The sequence below is a fragment of the Coturnix japonica genome, unplaced genomic scaffold (assembly GCF_054131305.1).
Source record: "Coturnix japonica strain WE unplaced genomic scaffold, WE-NBRP24 Scf111, whole genome shotgun sequence".
NCBI classification, from domain to species: domain Eukaryota; kingdom Metazoa; phylum Chordata; class Aves; order Galliformes; family Phasianidae; genus Coturnix; species Coturnix japonica.
This window is the reverse complement of record NW_028189014.1, coordinates 127,645-143,452: the sequence shown is the minus strand read 5'-3', so window position 1 is coordinate 143,452 and position 15,808 is coordinate 127,645. Positions and strand designations below refer to the sequence as shown.

The window sequence follows — 15,808 nt, the reverse complement described above, 5'->3', positions numbered from 1 at the left end:
GGCTGTTCGGGTCCTGTCAGGTCCATAAAGAGCCTTGGAATGGCTGTTCGGGTCCTGGCAGGTCCATAACAAGCCCCGTTTCCCCCCATAGTTCACAAGTCGGAGTCGGAGCTTCGGGAACTGCTGGAAAAAAGGGAAAAGAAACTGAAAGAAAAAGAGGAAAGAAAAAGGGAACAGGAGGAAAATGTGAAGAGGAAGAGGGAGAACAGGGAACAAATGAGGTGGGTAAGGGGGCAATGGGACCCATAAGTGTGGGGCTGAGGGTGATATGTGGGGCTGAGACCCATATGTGGGGTGGGGAGGGGGACAGAGACCCATATATGGGGCAATGTGTGGGGCTGAGACCCATAAGTGTGGGGCTGAGACCCATAAGTGGGGCAATGTGTGGGGCTGGGGGTGGTATGTGGGTCAATATGTGGGGCTGAGACCCATATGTGGGTCCATATGTGGGGCTGGGGGTGATATGTGGGGTGGGGGGTGGTATGTGGGTCAATATGTGGGGCAGAGACCCATATGTGGGGCAGAGACCCATATGTGGGGCAGAGACCCATATGTGGGGCTGGGGGTGATATGTGGGGCAATGTGTGGGTCCATATGTGGGGCTGAGACCCATATGTGGGGCAGTGTGTGGGGCTGGGGGTGATATGTGGGGCAGGGAGGGGGGCAGAGACCCATATGTGGGGTTGGGGGTGTTATGTGGGTCAATATGTGGGGCTGAGACCCATATGTGGGGTGGGGAGGGGGACAGAGACCCATATATGGGGCAATGTGTGGGGCTGAGACCCATATGTGGGTCAATGTGTGGGGCTGGGGGGTGGATGTGTGGGGCAGAGACTCATATGTGGGGCAATGTGTGGGGCTGAGAGCCATATGTGTGGGGCTGAGGGTGATATGTGGGGCTGAGATCCATATGTGGGTCAATGTGGGTCAATATGTGGGGCTGCCCCATAAGTGGGTCAATATGTGGGTCAGTGTGTGGGGCAATGTGTGGGGCTGGGGGTGATATGTGGGTTGGGGGTGGGGCTGGGGGTGATATGTGGGGCAGAGACCCATATGTGGGGCTGGGGGTGGTATGTGGGTCAATATGTGGGGCTGAGACCCATATGTGGGGTGGGGAGGGGGACAGAGACCCATATGTGGGGCAATGTGTGGGGCTGAGACCCGTATGTGTGGGGCTGAGGGTGATATGTGGGGCTGAGATCCATATGTGGGTCAATGTGGGTCAATATGTGGGTCAGTGTGTGGGTCAATGTGTGGGGCTGGGGGTCAATGTGTGGGGCTGAGACCCATATGTGGGGTGGGGAGGGGGACAGAGACCCATATATGGGGCAATGTGTGGGGCTGAGACCCATATGTGTGGGGCTGCCCCATAAGTGGGGCAATATGTGGGGCTGGGGGTGATATGTGGGGTGGGGGGTGGTATGTGGGTCAATATGTGGGGCTGAGACCCATATGTGGGGTGGGGGGGTGGATGTGTGGGGCTGGGGGTCAATGTGTGGGGCTGAGACCCATATGTGGGCCAATATGTGGGGCTGGGGGTGATATGTGGGGTGGGGGGTGGTATGTGGGGCAATATGTGGGGCTGAGACCCATATGTGGGGCAGTGTGTGGGGCTTGGGGTCATATGTGGGGCTGGGGGTGATATGTGGGGCAGGGAGGGGGGCAGAGACCCATATGTGGGGCAATGTGTGGGTCGATATGTGGGGCTGGGGGTGATATATGGGGCTGGGGGTGATATGTGGGGCGGGGAGGGGGGCAGAGACCCATATGTGGGACAGAGACCCATATGTGGGGTTGGGGGTGATATATGGGGCAATGTGTGGGTCAATATGTGGGGCTGGGGGTGATATGTGGGGTGGGGGGTGGTATGTGGGTCAATATGTGGGGCTGAGACCCATATGTGGGGTGGGGAGGGGGACAGAGACCCATATATGGGGCAATGTGTGGGGCTGAGACCCATATGTGTGGGGCTGCCCCATATGTGGGTCAATATGTGGGGCTGGGGGTGGTATGTGGGTCAATATGTGGGGCTGAGAGTCATATGTGGGGCAGTGTGTGGGGCTGAGACCCATATGGGGGGCAGTGTGTGGGGCTGGGGGTGATATGTGGGGCGGGGAGGGGGGCAGAGACCCATATGTGGGGCAATGTGTGGGTCAATATGTGGGGCTGGGGGTGATATATGGGGCTGGGGGTGGTATGTGGGGCAGTGTGTGGGGCTGAGACCCATATGTGGGTCAATATGTGGGGCTGCCCCATAAGTGGGTCAATATGTGGGTCAGTGTGTGGGTCAATGTGTGGGGCTGGGGGTGATATGTGGGGCTGAGACCCATGTGTGGGTCAGTGTATGGGGCTGAGACCCATATGTGGGTCAATGTGTGGGTGTGGGGCTGAGACACATCTGTGGGTCAATATGTGGGGCTGGGGGGTGGATGTGTGGGGCAGAGACTCATATGTGGGGCAATGTGTGGGGCTGAGACCCGTATGTGTGGGGCTGAGACCCATATGTGGGTCAATGTGTGGGTCAGTGTGTGGGGCTGGGGGTGATATGTGGGGCAGAGACCCATATGGGGGACAATGGGACACATATGTGGGGCTGGGGGTGATATGTGGGGCAGTGTGTGGGGCTGAGACCCATATGTGGGGCTGAGACCCATATGTGGGTCAGTGTATGGGGCTGAGACCCATATGTGGGGCAATGTGTGGGGCTGAGACCCATAAGTGGGGCAATGTGTGGGGCTGGGGGTGGTATGTGGGGCTGAGACCCATATGTGGGGTGGGGAGGGGGACAGAGACCCATATATGGGGCAATGTGTGGGGCTGAGACCCATATGTGTGGGGCTGAGACCCATATGTGTGGGGCTGAGGGTGATATGTGGGGCTGGGACCCATAAGTGTGGGGCTGAGGGTGATATGTGGGGCTGAGACCCATATGTGGGGTGGGGAGGGGGACAGAGACCCATATATGGGGCAATGTGTGGGGCTGAGACCCATATGTGGGTCAATGTGTGGGGACTGAGACCCATATGTGGGTCAATGTGTGGGTCAGTGTGTGGGGCTGGGGGTGATATGTGGGGCAGAGACCCATATGGGGACAATGGGACACATATGTGGGGCTGGGGGTGATATGTGGGTCAATATGTGGGTCCATATGTGGGGCTGAGACCCATATGTGGGGCAGTGTGTGGGGCTGGGGGTGATACGTGGGTCAATGTGTGGGGCAGAGACCCATATGTGGGGCTGGGGGTGATATGTGGGGCAGGGAGGGGGGCAGAGACCCATATTTGGGGCAATGTGTGGATCAATGTGTGGGGCAATATATGGGGTTGGGGGTGATATGTGGGTCATTGAGTGGGGTTGAGACCCATATGTGGGGTTGGGGGTGATATGTGGGGCAATGTGTGGGGCTGGGGATGATATGTGGGGCAGGGGGTGGGTCTGCCCCCTAAGTGGGTCAATGTGTGGGGCTGGGGGTGATATGTAAGGCAGGGAGGGGGCAGAGACCCATATGTGGGGCAAGGGGGTGGATGTGTAGGGCTGAGACCCGTATGTGGGGCTGGGGGTGATATATGGGGTTGGGAGGGGGGCAGAGACCCATATGTGGGGCAATGTGTGGGTCAACATGTGGGGCAGAGCACCATATGTGGGTCAATATGTGGGGCTGCCCCATAAGTGGGTCAATGTGGGTCAATCTATGGGTCAATGTGGGTCAATCTATGGGTCAATGTGGGTCAATCTATGGGGCTGCCCCATAAGTGTCTCAATGTGGGTCAATCTATGGGGCTGCCCCATAAGTGTCTCAATGTGGGTCAATCTATGGGTCAATGTGGGTCAATCTATGGGTCAATGTGGGTCAATCTATGGGGCTGCCCCATAAGTGTCTCAATGTGGGTCAATCTATGGGTCTGCCCCATAAGTGGCTCAATGTGGGTCAATGTAGGTCAATATGTGGGTCAATCTATGGGTCAATGTGGGTCAGTCTATGGGTCTGCCCCATAAGTGTCTCAGTGTGGGTCAATCTATGGGTCAGTGTGGGTCAATCTATGGGTCAGTGTGGGTCAATCTATGGGGCTGCCCCATAAGTGTCTCAATGTGGGTCAATCTATGGGTCAATGTGGGTCAATCTATGGGTCAATGTGGGTCAATCTATGGGGCTGCCCCATAAGTGGGTCAATCTATGGGTCAGTGTGGGTCAGTCTATGGGGCTGCCCCATAAGTGGGTCAATATGTGGGTCTGCCCCATAAGTGTCTCAATGTGGGTCAATCTATGGGTCAGTGTGGGTCAATCTATGGGTCAATGTGGGTCAATCTATGGGGCTGCCCCATAAGTGTCTCAATGTGGGTCAATCTATGGGTCAATGTGGGTCAATCTATGGGGCTGCCCCATAAGTGGGTCAATCTATGGGTCAATGTGGGTCAATCTATGGGTCAATGTGGGTCAATCTATGGGTCAATGTGGGTCAATCTATGGGTCAATGTGGGTCAATCTATGGGGCTGCCCCATAAGTGGGTCAATCTATGGGTCAATGTGGGTCAATCTATGGGTCAATGTGGGTCAATCTATGGGTCTGCCCCATAAGTGGCTCAATGTGGGTCAATCTATGGGTCAATGTGGGTCAATCTATGGGTCAATGTGGGTCAATCTATGGGGCTGCCCCATAAGTGGGTCAATCTATGGGTCAATGTGGGTCAATCTATGGGGCTGCCCCATAAGTGGGTCAATCTATGGGTCAATGTGGGTCAATCTATGGGTCTGCCCCATAAGTGGCTCAATGTGGGTCAATCTATGGGTCAATGTGGGTCAATCTATGGGTCAATGTGGGTCAATCTATGGGTCAGCCCCATAAGTGGGTCAATCTATGGGTCAATGTGGGTCAATCTATGGGTCAATGTGGGTCAATCTATGGGTCTGCCCCATAAGTGGCTCAATGTGGGTCAATCTATGGGTCAATGTGGGTCAATCTATGGGTCAATGTGGGTCAATCTATGGGTCAGCCCCATAAGTGGGTCAGTATATGGGACAATATGTGGGTCAATCTGTGGGTCAATCTATGGGGCTGCCCCATAAGTGACTCAATGTGGGTCAATCTATGGGTCTGCCCCATAAGTGACTCAATGTGGGTCAATATGTGGGGCTGCCCCATAAGTGTCTCAATGTGGGTCAATCTATGGGTCAATGTGGGTCAATCTATGGGTCAATGTGGGTCAATCTATGGGTCAATGTGGGTCAATCTATGGGGCTGCCCCATAAGTGGGTCAATCTATGGGTCAATGTGGGTCAATCTATGGGTCAGTGTGGGTCAATCTATGGGTCAATGTGGGTCAATCTATGGGTCAATGTGGGTCAATCTATGGGTCAATGTGGGTCAATCTATGGGGCTGCCCCATAAGTGGGTCAATCTATGGGTCAATGTGGGTCAATCTATGGGTCAGCCCCATAAGTGGGTCAATCTATGGGTCAATGTGGGTCAATCTATGGGTCAATGTGGGTCAATCTATGGGTCAATGTGGGTCAATCTATGGGGCTGCCCCATAAGTGTCTCAATGTGGGTCAATCTATGGGGCTGCCCCATAAGTGGGTCAATCTATGGGTCAATGTGGGTCAATCTATGGGTCAGTGTGGGTCAATCTATGGGTCAATGTGGGTCAATCTATGGGGCTGCCCCATAAGTGGGTCAATCTATGGGTCAATGTGGGTCAATCTATGGGTCAGTGTGGGTCAATCTATGGGTCAATGTGGGTCAATCTATGGGGCTGCCCCATAAGTGGGTCAATCTATGGGTCAATGTGGGTCAATCTATGGGTCAATGTGGGTCAATCTATGGGTCTGCCCCATAAGTGGGTCAGTATATGGGTCAATGTGGGTCAATCTATGGGTCTGCCCCATAAGTGGCTCAATGTGGGTCAATCTATGGGTCAATGTGGGTCAATCTATGGGTCAATGTGGGTCAATCTATGGGGCTGCCCCATAAGTGGGTCAATCTATGGGTCAATGTGGGTCAATCTATGGGGCTGCCCCATAAGTGGGTCAATCTATGGGTCAATGTGGGTCAATCTATGGGTCTGCCCCATAAGTGGCTCAATGTGGGTCAATCTATGGGTCAATGTGGGTCAATCTATGGGTCAATGTGGGTCAATCTATGGGTCAGCCCCATAAGTGGGTCAGTATATGGGACAATATGTGGGTCAATCTGTGGGTCAATCTATGGGGCTGCCCCATAAGTGACTCAATGTGGGTCAATCTATGGGTCTGCCCCATAAGTGACTCAATGTGGGTCAATATGTGGGGCTGCCCCATAAGTGTCTCAATGTGGGTCAATCTATGGGTCAATGTGGGTCAATCTATGGGTCAATGTGGGTCAATCTATGGGGCTGCCCCATAAGTGGGTCAATCTATGGGTCAATGTGGGTCAATCTATGGGTCAGTGTGGGTCAATCTATGGGTCAATGTGGGTCAATCTATGGGTCAATGTGGGTCAATCTATGGGTCAATGTGGGTCAATCTATGGGGCTGCCCCATAAGTGGCTCAATGTGGGTCAATGTGGGTCAATCTATGGGTCAATGTGGGTCAATCTATGGGTCTGCCCCATAAGTGGCTCAATGTGGGTCAATCTATGGGTCAATGTGGGTCAATCTATGGGTTTGCCCCATAAGTGGGTCAGTATATGGGACAATATGTGGGTCAATCTATGGGGCTGCCCCATAAGTGTCTCAATGTGGGTCAATCTATGGGGCTGCCCCATAAGTGGGTCAATCTATGGGTCAATGTGGGTCAATCTATGGGTCAATGTGGGTCAATCTATGGGTCTGCCCCATAAGTGACTCAATGTGGGTCTGCCCCATAAGTGGGTCAATGTGTGGGTCAGTGTGGGTCAATATGTGGCTCAATGTGGGTCAGTCTATGTGTCTGCCCCATAAGTGGCTCAATGTGGGTCAACCTATGGGTCAATGTGAGTCAATCTATGGGACTGCCCCATAAGTGGCTCAATATGTGGGTCAATCTATGGGGCTGCCCCATAAGTGGGTCAATCTATGGGTCAATGTGGGTCAATCTATGGGTCAGTGTGGGTCAATCTATGGGTCTGCCCCATAAGTGGCTCAATGTGGGTCAATCTATGGGTCAATGTGGGTCAATCTATGGGTCAATGTGGGTCAATCTATGGGTCAATGTGGGTCAATCTATGGGTCTGCCCCATAAGTGTCTCGATGTGGGTCAGTCTATGGGGCTGCCCCATAAGTGGGTCAATGTGTGGGTCAGTATGGGTCAATATGGGTCAATCTATGGGTCAATGTGGGTCAATCTATGGGTCAATGTGGGTCAATCTATGGGGCTGCCCCATAAGTGACTCAATGTGGGTCAATATGTGGGGCTGCCCCATAAGTGGCTCAATGTGGGTCAATCTATGGGGCTGCCCCATAAGTGGGTCAATCTATGGGTCAATGTGGGTCAATCTATGGGTCAATGTGGGTCAATCTATGGGGCTGCCCCATAAGTGACTCAATGTGGGTCAATCTGTGGGTCAATCTATGGGTCAATGTGGGTCAATCTATGGGGCTGCCCCATAAGTGTCTCAATGTGGGTCAATCTATGGGTCAATGTGGGTCAATATGTGGGTCAATCTATGGGTCTGCCCCATAAGTGGGTCAATCTATGGGTCAATGTGGGTCAATCTATGGGGCTGCCCCATAAGTGGGTCAATGTGGGTCAATCTATGGGGCTGCCCCATAAGTGGGTCAATCTATGGGTCAATGTGGGTCAATCTATGGGTCAATGTGGGTCAATCTATGGGTCTGCCCCATAAGTGTCTCAATGTGGGTCAATCTATGGGTCAATGTGGGTCAATCTATGGGTCAATGTGGGTCAATCTATGGGGCTGCCCCATAAGTGGGTCAATCTATGGGTCAATGTGGGTCAATCTATGGGGCTGCCCCATAAGTGGGTCAATCTATGGGTCAATGTGGGTCAATCTATGGGGCTGCCCCATAAGTGTCTCGATGTGGGTCAATCTATGGGTCAATGTGGGTCAATCTATGGGTCAATGTGGGTCAATCTATGGGTCAGCCCCATAAGTGGGTCAGTATATGGGACAATATGTGGGTCAGTCTATGGGTCTGCCCCATAAGTGTCTCAATGTGGGTCAATCTATGGGTCTGCCCCATAAGTGGGTCAATCTATGGGTCAATGTGGGTCAATCTATGGGTCAATGTGGGTCAATCTATGGGTCAATGTGGGTCAATCTATGGGGCTGCCCCATAAGTGGGTCAATCTATGGGTCAATGTGGGTCAATCTATGGGTCAATGTGGGTCAATCTATGGGTCAATGTGGGTCAATCTATGGGTCAATGTGGGTCAATCTATGGGTCTGCCCCATAAGTGTCTCGATGTGGGTCAATCTATGGGGCTGCCCCATAAGTGGGTCAATCTATGGGTCAATGTGGGTCAATCTATGGGTCAATGTGGGTCAATCTATGGATCTGCCCCATAAGTGGCTCAATCTATGGGTCAATCTATAGGTCAGTGTGGGTCAATCTATGGGGCTGCCCCATAAGTGGGTCAATCTATGGGTCAGTGTGGGTCAATCTATGGGGCTGCCCCATAAGTGGCTCAATGTGGGTCAATCTATGGGTCAGTGTGGGTCAATCTATGGGTCAATGTGGGTCAATCTATGGGGCTGCCCCATAAGTGTCTCACTGTGGGTCAATCTATGGGTCAGTGTGGGTCAATCTATGGGTCAATGTGGGTCAATCTATGGGGCTGCCCCATAAGTGGGTCAATCTATGGGTCAGTGTGGGTCAATCTATGGGTCAATGTGGGTCAATCTATGGGGCTGCCCCATAAGTGTCTCAATCTATGGGTCAATGTGGGTCAATCTATGGGGCTGCCCCATAAGTGGGTCAATCTATGGGTCAATGTGGGTCAATCTATGGGGCTGCCCCATAAGTGTCTCAATGTGGGTCAATCTATGGGTCAGCCCCATAAGTGGGTCAGTATATGGGACAATATGTGGGTCAGTCTATGGGTCTGCCCCATAAGTGGCTCAATGTGGGTCAATCTATGGGTCAATGTGGGTCAATCTATGGGTCAATGTGGGTCAATCTATGGGGCTGCCCCATAAGTGACTCAATCTATGGGTCAATGTGGGTCAATCTATGGGTCAATGTGGGTCAATCTATGGGGCTGCCCCATAAGTGGCTCAATGTGGGTCAATCTATGGGGCTGCCCCATAAGTGGGTCAATCTATGGGTCAATGTGGGTCAATCTATGGGTCAATGTGGGTCAATCTATGGGTCAATGTGGGTCAATCTATGGGGCTGCCCCATAAGTGTCTCAATGTGGGTCAATCTATGGGGCTGCCCCATAAGTGGGTCAATCTATGGGTCAATGTGGGTCAATCTATGGGTCAATGTGGGTCAATCTATGGGTCAATGTGGGTCAATCTATGGGTCAGTGTGGGTCAATCTATGGGGCTGCCCCATAAGTGGGTCAATCTATGGGGCTGCCCCATAAGTGGGTCAATCTATGGGTCAATGTGGGTCAATCTATGGGGCTGCCCCATAGACGCCGCAGCCTGGCTGGGATGACCCGGAAGCGGAAGTTGTTGGACAATGACCCGGAAGCTGAAGATCCCGGAACCAGCAAAGAACCGGAACCGGAATCGGATCAAAGTGACCTGGAACATTATAGGGAGGAAGTGGGGCAGGAACCGGAACCAGGTGGGAACTAAGGTCCTGGAAGGGAAAAGGGGCATTAAGTGAATGGGAGGGTCCTGGAAGGTTAAAGGGGCATTGAATGGGTTATAAAGGTCCTGGAAGGGGAAAGGGGCTTTGAATGGGTTGGGATGGGTTGGTTGGGATGGGTTGGGAAGGTCCTGGAAGGGTAAAGAGTCAATAGAGTTGAATGGGAAGGTCCTGGAAGGGGAAAATGGGGCTTTGAATGGGTTATAAGGGTCCTGGAAGGGGAAAATGGGGCTATTGGGGTTATTGGGGTGGGTTGGAAAGGTCCTGGAAGGGGAAAATGGGGCTTTGGGTTGGGTTATAAGGGTCCTGGAAGGGGAAAATGGGGCATTAAATGAATGGGAGGGTCCTGGAAGGGGAAATATGGGCTTTAAATGGGTTATAAGGGTCCTGGAAGGGGAAAATGGGCTTTAAATGGGTTATAAGGGTCCTGGAAGGGGAAAATGGGGCTTTAAATGGGTTATAAGGGTCCTGGAAGGTTAAAGGAACATTATAGGGAGGAAGTGGGGCAGGAACCGGAACCAGGTGGGAACAAAGGTCCTGGAAGGGGAAAGGGGCATTAAATGGGTTATAAGGGTCCTGGAACGGGAAAAAGGGGCATTAAATGAATGGGAGGGTCCTGGAAGGTTAAAGGGGCTTTAAATGAATGGGAGGGTCCTGGAAGGGGAAAATGGGCTTTAAATGGGTTATAAGGGTCCTGGAAGGGGAAAATGGGGCATTAAGTGAATGGGAAGGTCCTGGAAGGGGAAAATGGGGCTATTGGGGTGGGTTGGGAAGGTCCTGGAAGGTTAAAGGAGCATTAAATGGGTTATAAGGGTCCTGGAAGGGGAAAATGGGCTTTAAATGGGTTATAAGGGTCCTGGAAGGGTAAAGAGTCATTGGGGTGGGTTATAAAGGTCCTGGAAGGGGAAAAAGGGGCTTTGAATGGGTTATAAGGGTCCTGGAAGGGGAAAAAGGGGCATTAAATGGGTTATAAGGGTCCTGGAAGGTTAAAGGGGCATTAAGTGAATGGGAGGGTCCTGGAAGGGGAAAATGGGGCATTAAATGAATGGGATGGGAAGGTCCTGGAAGGTTAAAGGGGCTTTGGGGTGGGTTATAAAGGTCCTGGAAGGGGAAAATGGGGCATTAAATGAATGGGAGGGTCCTGGAAGGGGAAAATGGGGCTATTGGGGTTATTGGGGTGGGTTGGAAAGGTCCTGGAAGGGTAAAGGGGCTTTGGGTTGGGTTATAAGGGTCCTGGAAGGGGAAAATGGGGTTATTGGGGTGGGTTGGGAAGGTCCTGGAAGGGGAAAAAGGGGCTTTGGGGTGGGTTGGGTTGGGAAGGTCCTGGAAGGTTAAAGACCCCCCCCCCCATTCATTCCTTGGCTGTGGATGATGAAGCGAAGCCGTGAGCTCCCGTGATGTGGGTCCAAAGTAAACGCTCTGACACAGACATGGGGGGCTCTGCCCCATAGATTCTGCCCCATAGATTGGGGGCTCTGCCCCATAGATTCAGGGGTTCTGCCCCATAGATTGGGGGTTCTGCCCCATAGATTTGGGGTTTTTGCCCCATAGATTTGGGGGATTCTGCCCCATAGATTTGGGGTTTTTGCCCCATAGATTTGGGGTTCTGCCCCATGGATTCAGGGGGTTCTGCCCCATAGATCTGGGGGTTCTGCCCCATAGATTCAGGGCTTCTGCCCCATAGATTCAGGGGTTTTGCCCCATAGATTTGGGGTTTTTGCCCCATAGATTTGGGGTTTTTGCCCCATAGATTTGGGGTTTTTGCCCCATAGATTCAGGGGATTCTGCCCCATAGATTTGGGGTGTTTTGCCCCATAGATTCAGGGTTCTGCCCCATAGATTTGAGGGTTCTGCCCCATAGATCTGTGGGTTCTGCCCCATAGATTCAGGGGATTCTGCCCCATAGATTTGAGGGTTCTGCCCCATAGATCTGTGGGTTCTGCCCCATAGATTCTGGGGGTTCTGCCCCATAGATTTGTGGGTTCTGCCCCATAGATTTGGGGATTCTGCCCCATAGATTCGGGGGTTTCTGCCCCATAGATTCGGGGCCTTGCCCCATAGATTTGTGGGTTCTGCCCCATAGATTTGGGGGTTCTGCCCCATAGATTTGGAGGTTCTGCCCCATAGATTTGTGGGTTCTGCCCCATAGATTTGGGGTTCTGCCCCATAGATTCAGGGGTTCTGCCCCATAGATTTGGGGTTTTTGCCCCATAGATTCGGGGTTCTGCCCCATAGATTCAGGGGATTCTGCCCCACAGATTCGGAGGGTTCTGCCCCATAGATTTGGGGTTTTTGCCCCATAGATTCAGGGGTTCTGCCCCATAGATTTGGGGTTTTTGCCCCATAGATTTGGGGTTCTACCCCATAGATCTGTGGGTTCTGCCCCATAGATTTGGGGTTCTGCCCCATAGATTCAGGGGATTCTGCCCCATAGATTTGGGGGTTCTGCCCCACTGATCTATGGGGTTTTGTTGCCTTTTTCCCCCCATAGATCTGTTCCCAAATAGGAACCGAAGTCCTTCAGCCCCACAGCGGAAACGACGGCGCCGTGACCCACAAGAACGGAACCGGACCCCAAATCCACCCCATAGAACTAAGGGGAAAAAGGGGGCGACCCCAAATCCTCACCCTATGGGGCAGAGGAAGAAGAATGGGACCCCAAAGCATCACCCTATGGGGCAGAGAAAGAATGGGACCCCAAATGCTCACCCTATGGGGCAGAAGAAGAAGGGGGGGACCCCAAAGAAGAGCGGGACCCCAAATCCTCATTCTATGGGGCAGAGGAAGAAGGACGGGACCCCAAACCATCATTCTATGGGGCAGAGAAAGAAGGGGGAGACCCCAAAGAAGAGTGGGACCCCAAAGAAGGGGGGGACCCCAAACCATCACCCTATGGGGCAGAGGAAGAAGAGTGGGACCCCAAATCCTCACCCCACATCGCCCACCGTGCCCCATAGGGCCGGGGGGGTGAAGAAGAAGGGGACCCCAAATAAGCCCCATAGGGCTGGGGGGGTGTTGGGGGGCAGAATGGGGAGGGCTATGGGGCAGAGGAAGGGGATGGGAAAGGGGCAGAAGGGTTTTATGGGGCGTAAGAAGGGGAGGAGCTGAGATATGGGGCTGGGGGGGGGGGGATATAGGGCTGGGGGTGGGGATATAGGGTGAGGATATGGGGCTGGCAGGGGGATATGGGGTGGGGATATGGGGCTGGGTGGGGATATAGGGTGAGGATATGGGGCTGGGGGGGGATATGAGGCTGGGAGGGGGATATGGGGCTGGAGGGGGATATAGGGTGGGGATATGGGGCTGGGGGGGGATATGGGGTGAGGATATGGGGCTGGGGGGGGATATAGGGTGGGGATATGGGGCTGGGGGTAGATATAGGGTGGGGATATAGGGCTGGGGGGGGATATAGGGTGGGGATATGGGGCTGGGGGGGGATATGAGGCTGGGAGGGGGATATGGGGCTGGGAGGGGGATATAGGGTGGGGATATGGGGCTGGCAGGGGATATGGGGTGAGGATATGGGGTTGGGAGGGGATATAGGGTGAGTATATGGGGCTGGAGAGGGGGATATAGGGTGAGAATATGGGGCTGGGGTGGGGATATGGGGTGAGAATATGGGGATGGGGGGGATATAGGGCTGGGGGGGGTTATAGGGTGGGGATATGGGGCTGGGGGGGGATATGGGGTGAGTATATGGGGCTGGGGGGAGATATAGGGTGGGGATATGGGGCTGGGGGGGGGATATAGGGTGGGGATATGGGCTGGGGGGGGTAGCCAAGGTTTGGGTTTGAATTCTATGGGGTGACACCAAAGAGGAACCACAATGGAAGACCCCAATGGAAGACCCCAATTAAAGACCCCAGACCCCACAATAAACCTTCCCCTATAAACAACACCCTGTGGGGCCCAACGCTTTATGGGTAAATCCAAAGTGTGGGGTGGGGGACCAAGTGCGGGGCGCTGGGTGGTGGGCAGAGCAAACAACCCCTATATCCCCCCATATCCCCCCTATATGACCCCATATCCCCCCTATAACCGTATTTCCCCCTATCCTCCCATATCCCACCTATATACCCTATATCAACCCTATATAACCCTATATCCCACCTATACCCCCCCCCATGTCCCCCTATATTCCCCCTATATCCACCCCAGATCCCCTATATGCCCCCCATATTCTCCCCTATATCCCCCTATATCCACCCCATATCCCCCTATATTCCCCCTATACCCACCCTATATCCCCCCATATCCCCTATATCCCCCATATTCCCCCATATCCCCCCAAATCCTTCCTATTTCCCCCCTATATCCCCCCATATCTCCCCTATATTCCCCCATATCCCTCCTATATCTCCCCATATAATCCCATATCCCCCCCATATCATCCCATATCCCCCCTATATCCCCCCATATCTCCCCTATATCCCCCCATATCCTCCTATATCTCCCCATATCATCCCATATCCCCCCTATATCCCCCCATATTATCCCATATCCCCCTATATCCCCCCATATTATCCCATATCCCCCCTATATCCCCCAATATTTCACCTATATCCCCTATATCCTCATATCCCCCTTAATAATCCCCCATATGCCCCTATATCCCCCCAAATCCCCTCTATATCCCCCCATATCCCCCCTATAACCCTATATCCCCCCATATCCACCCCATATCCACCCCATATCCCCCCTATATCCCCATATCCCCTAATATCCCCCCTATATCCCTCCTATATCCCCCTATATCCCCCCCATATCCCCTATATTCCCCTATATCCCCCATATCCGCCCCATATCCCCCCTATATCCCTCCCATATCCCCCATATCACCCTATATCCCCCCCATATTGCCCCATATCCCCCTATATCCCCCATGTCCCCTATATCCCCCCCTATCCTCCCATATTCCCCCTATATCCCCCCATATCCCCCCCATATCCTCCATATCTCCCTATATCCCCCATATCCGCCCCATATCCCCCCATTTGGGGTCGGTTCCGTTCTGCATCAGCCCTTTATTGAGGCAGCGGCCACTTGTGGGGCAGCATCAGTTGGTCGAGGGTCTGTGGGGGGGGGAGGAAAGATCATGGTGAGGGGGGGGACCCACAGTGACCCTACAGCACCCATGGGTGCCCCCCAGCACCCATAGGTGCCCCCCAGCACCCATAGGGACACCCCCAGCACCCATAGAGACCCTTCCAGGACCCATAGTGACCCCCCAGCACCCACAGGGGCCCATTCAGGACCCATATTGACACCCCCAGCACCCATGGGTGCCCCCAGCACCCATAGTGCCTCCACCCCCCCCCATTAGCACCCACTTGCCCCCCACACCCCCTCGAACCCCCCCCATCCACTCAGACCCCCACCCATGGGTGCCCCACCCATTAGCACCCACAGTGCCCCCCCCCAGCACCCATGGGTGCCCCCCCCCTGTCCCCATTAGCACCCATAGGGACCCCCCTATCCCCATTAGCACCCATGGGTGCCCCCACAGTGCCCCCCCAGAACCCATATATGAATCCCCAGCACCCATAGTGCCCCTCCCCAAGCCCCCATAGGGTCTCCTATATATATATACACATATATATATATAGGTGCCCTCCCCGCCATAGCACCCATGGGTGCCCCCCCCAGCACCCACAGTGACACCCCCAGCACCCATAGGGACCCTCTGAGCCCCATAGTGCCCCCCAGCACCCATAGTGACCCCCCCCCCCCCTCTCATTAGCACCCATAGGTGCCCTCCACCCATTGCACCCACTTGGGCCCCCCCACCAGCACCCATGGGTGCCCCCCCAGCACCCATAGAGCCACCAGAGCACCCACCCAGCACCCATGGGTGCCCCCCAGCACCCATATATGACCCCCAGCACCCATAGGGACCCCCTGGTACCCATAGTGGGCCCCCACCATGGCCCCACCCACGGGTGCTCCCCCAGCACCCATATATGATCCCCAGCACCCATAGGGACACCCCCCATAGCACCCAATGGGTGCCCCCTCCCCCCCATAGCACCCATAGGGGACCCCCCCCCCGTCCCCATAGCACCCATGGGTGCC

General features: G+C 53.9%; 1 protein-coding gene across 1 annotated transcript in view; it reads left to right on the top strand.

The window, feature by feature from the left end:
• The window catches only part of LOC146751219 (suppressor of SWI4 1 homolog), a 49,370-nt gene extending 36,526 nt beyond the window's left edge, over positions 1 to 12,844 (top strand). The window contains 3 exon segments of the mRNA XM_085535208.1: positions 92 to 221; positions 9,558 to 9,712; positions 12,228 to 12,844. Coding sequence (XP_085391334.1) covers positions 92 to 221; positions 9,558 to 9,712; positions 12,228 to 12,844 — 902 coding nt within the window.
• Positions 12,845 to 15,808: the final 2,964 nt, after the last annotated feature.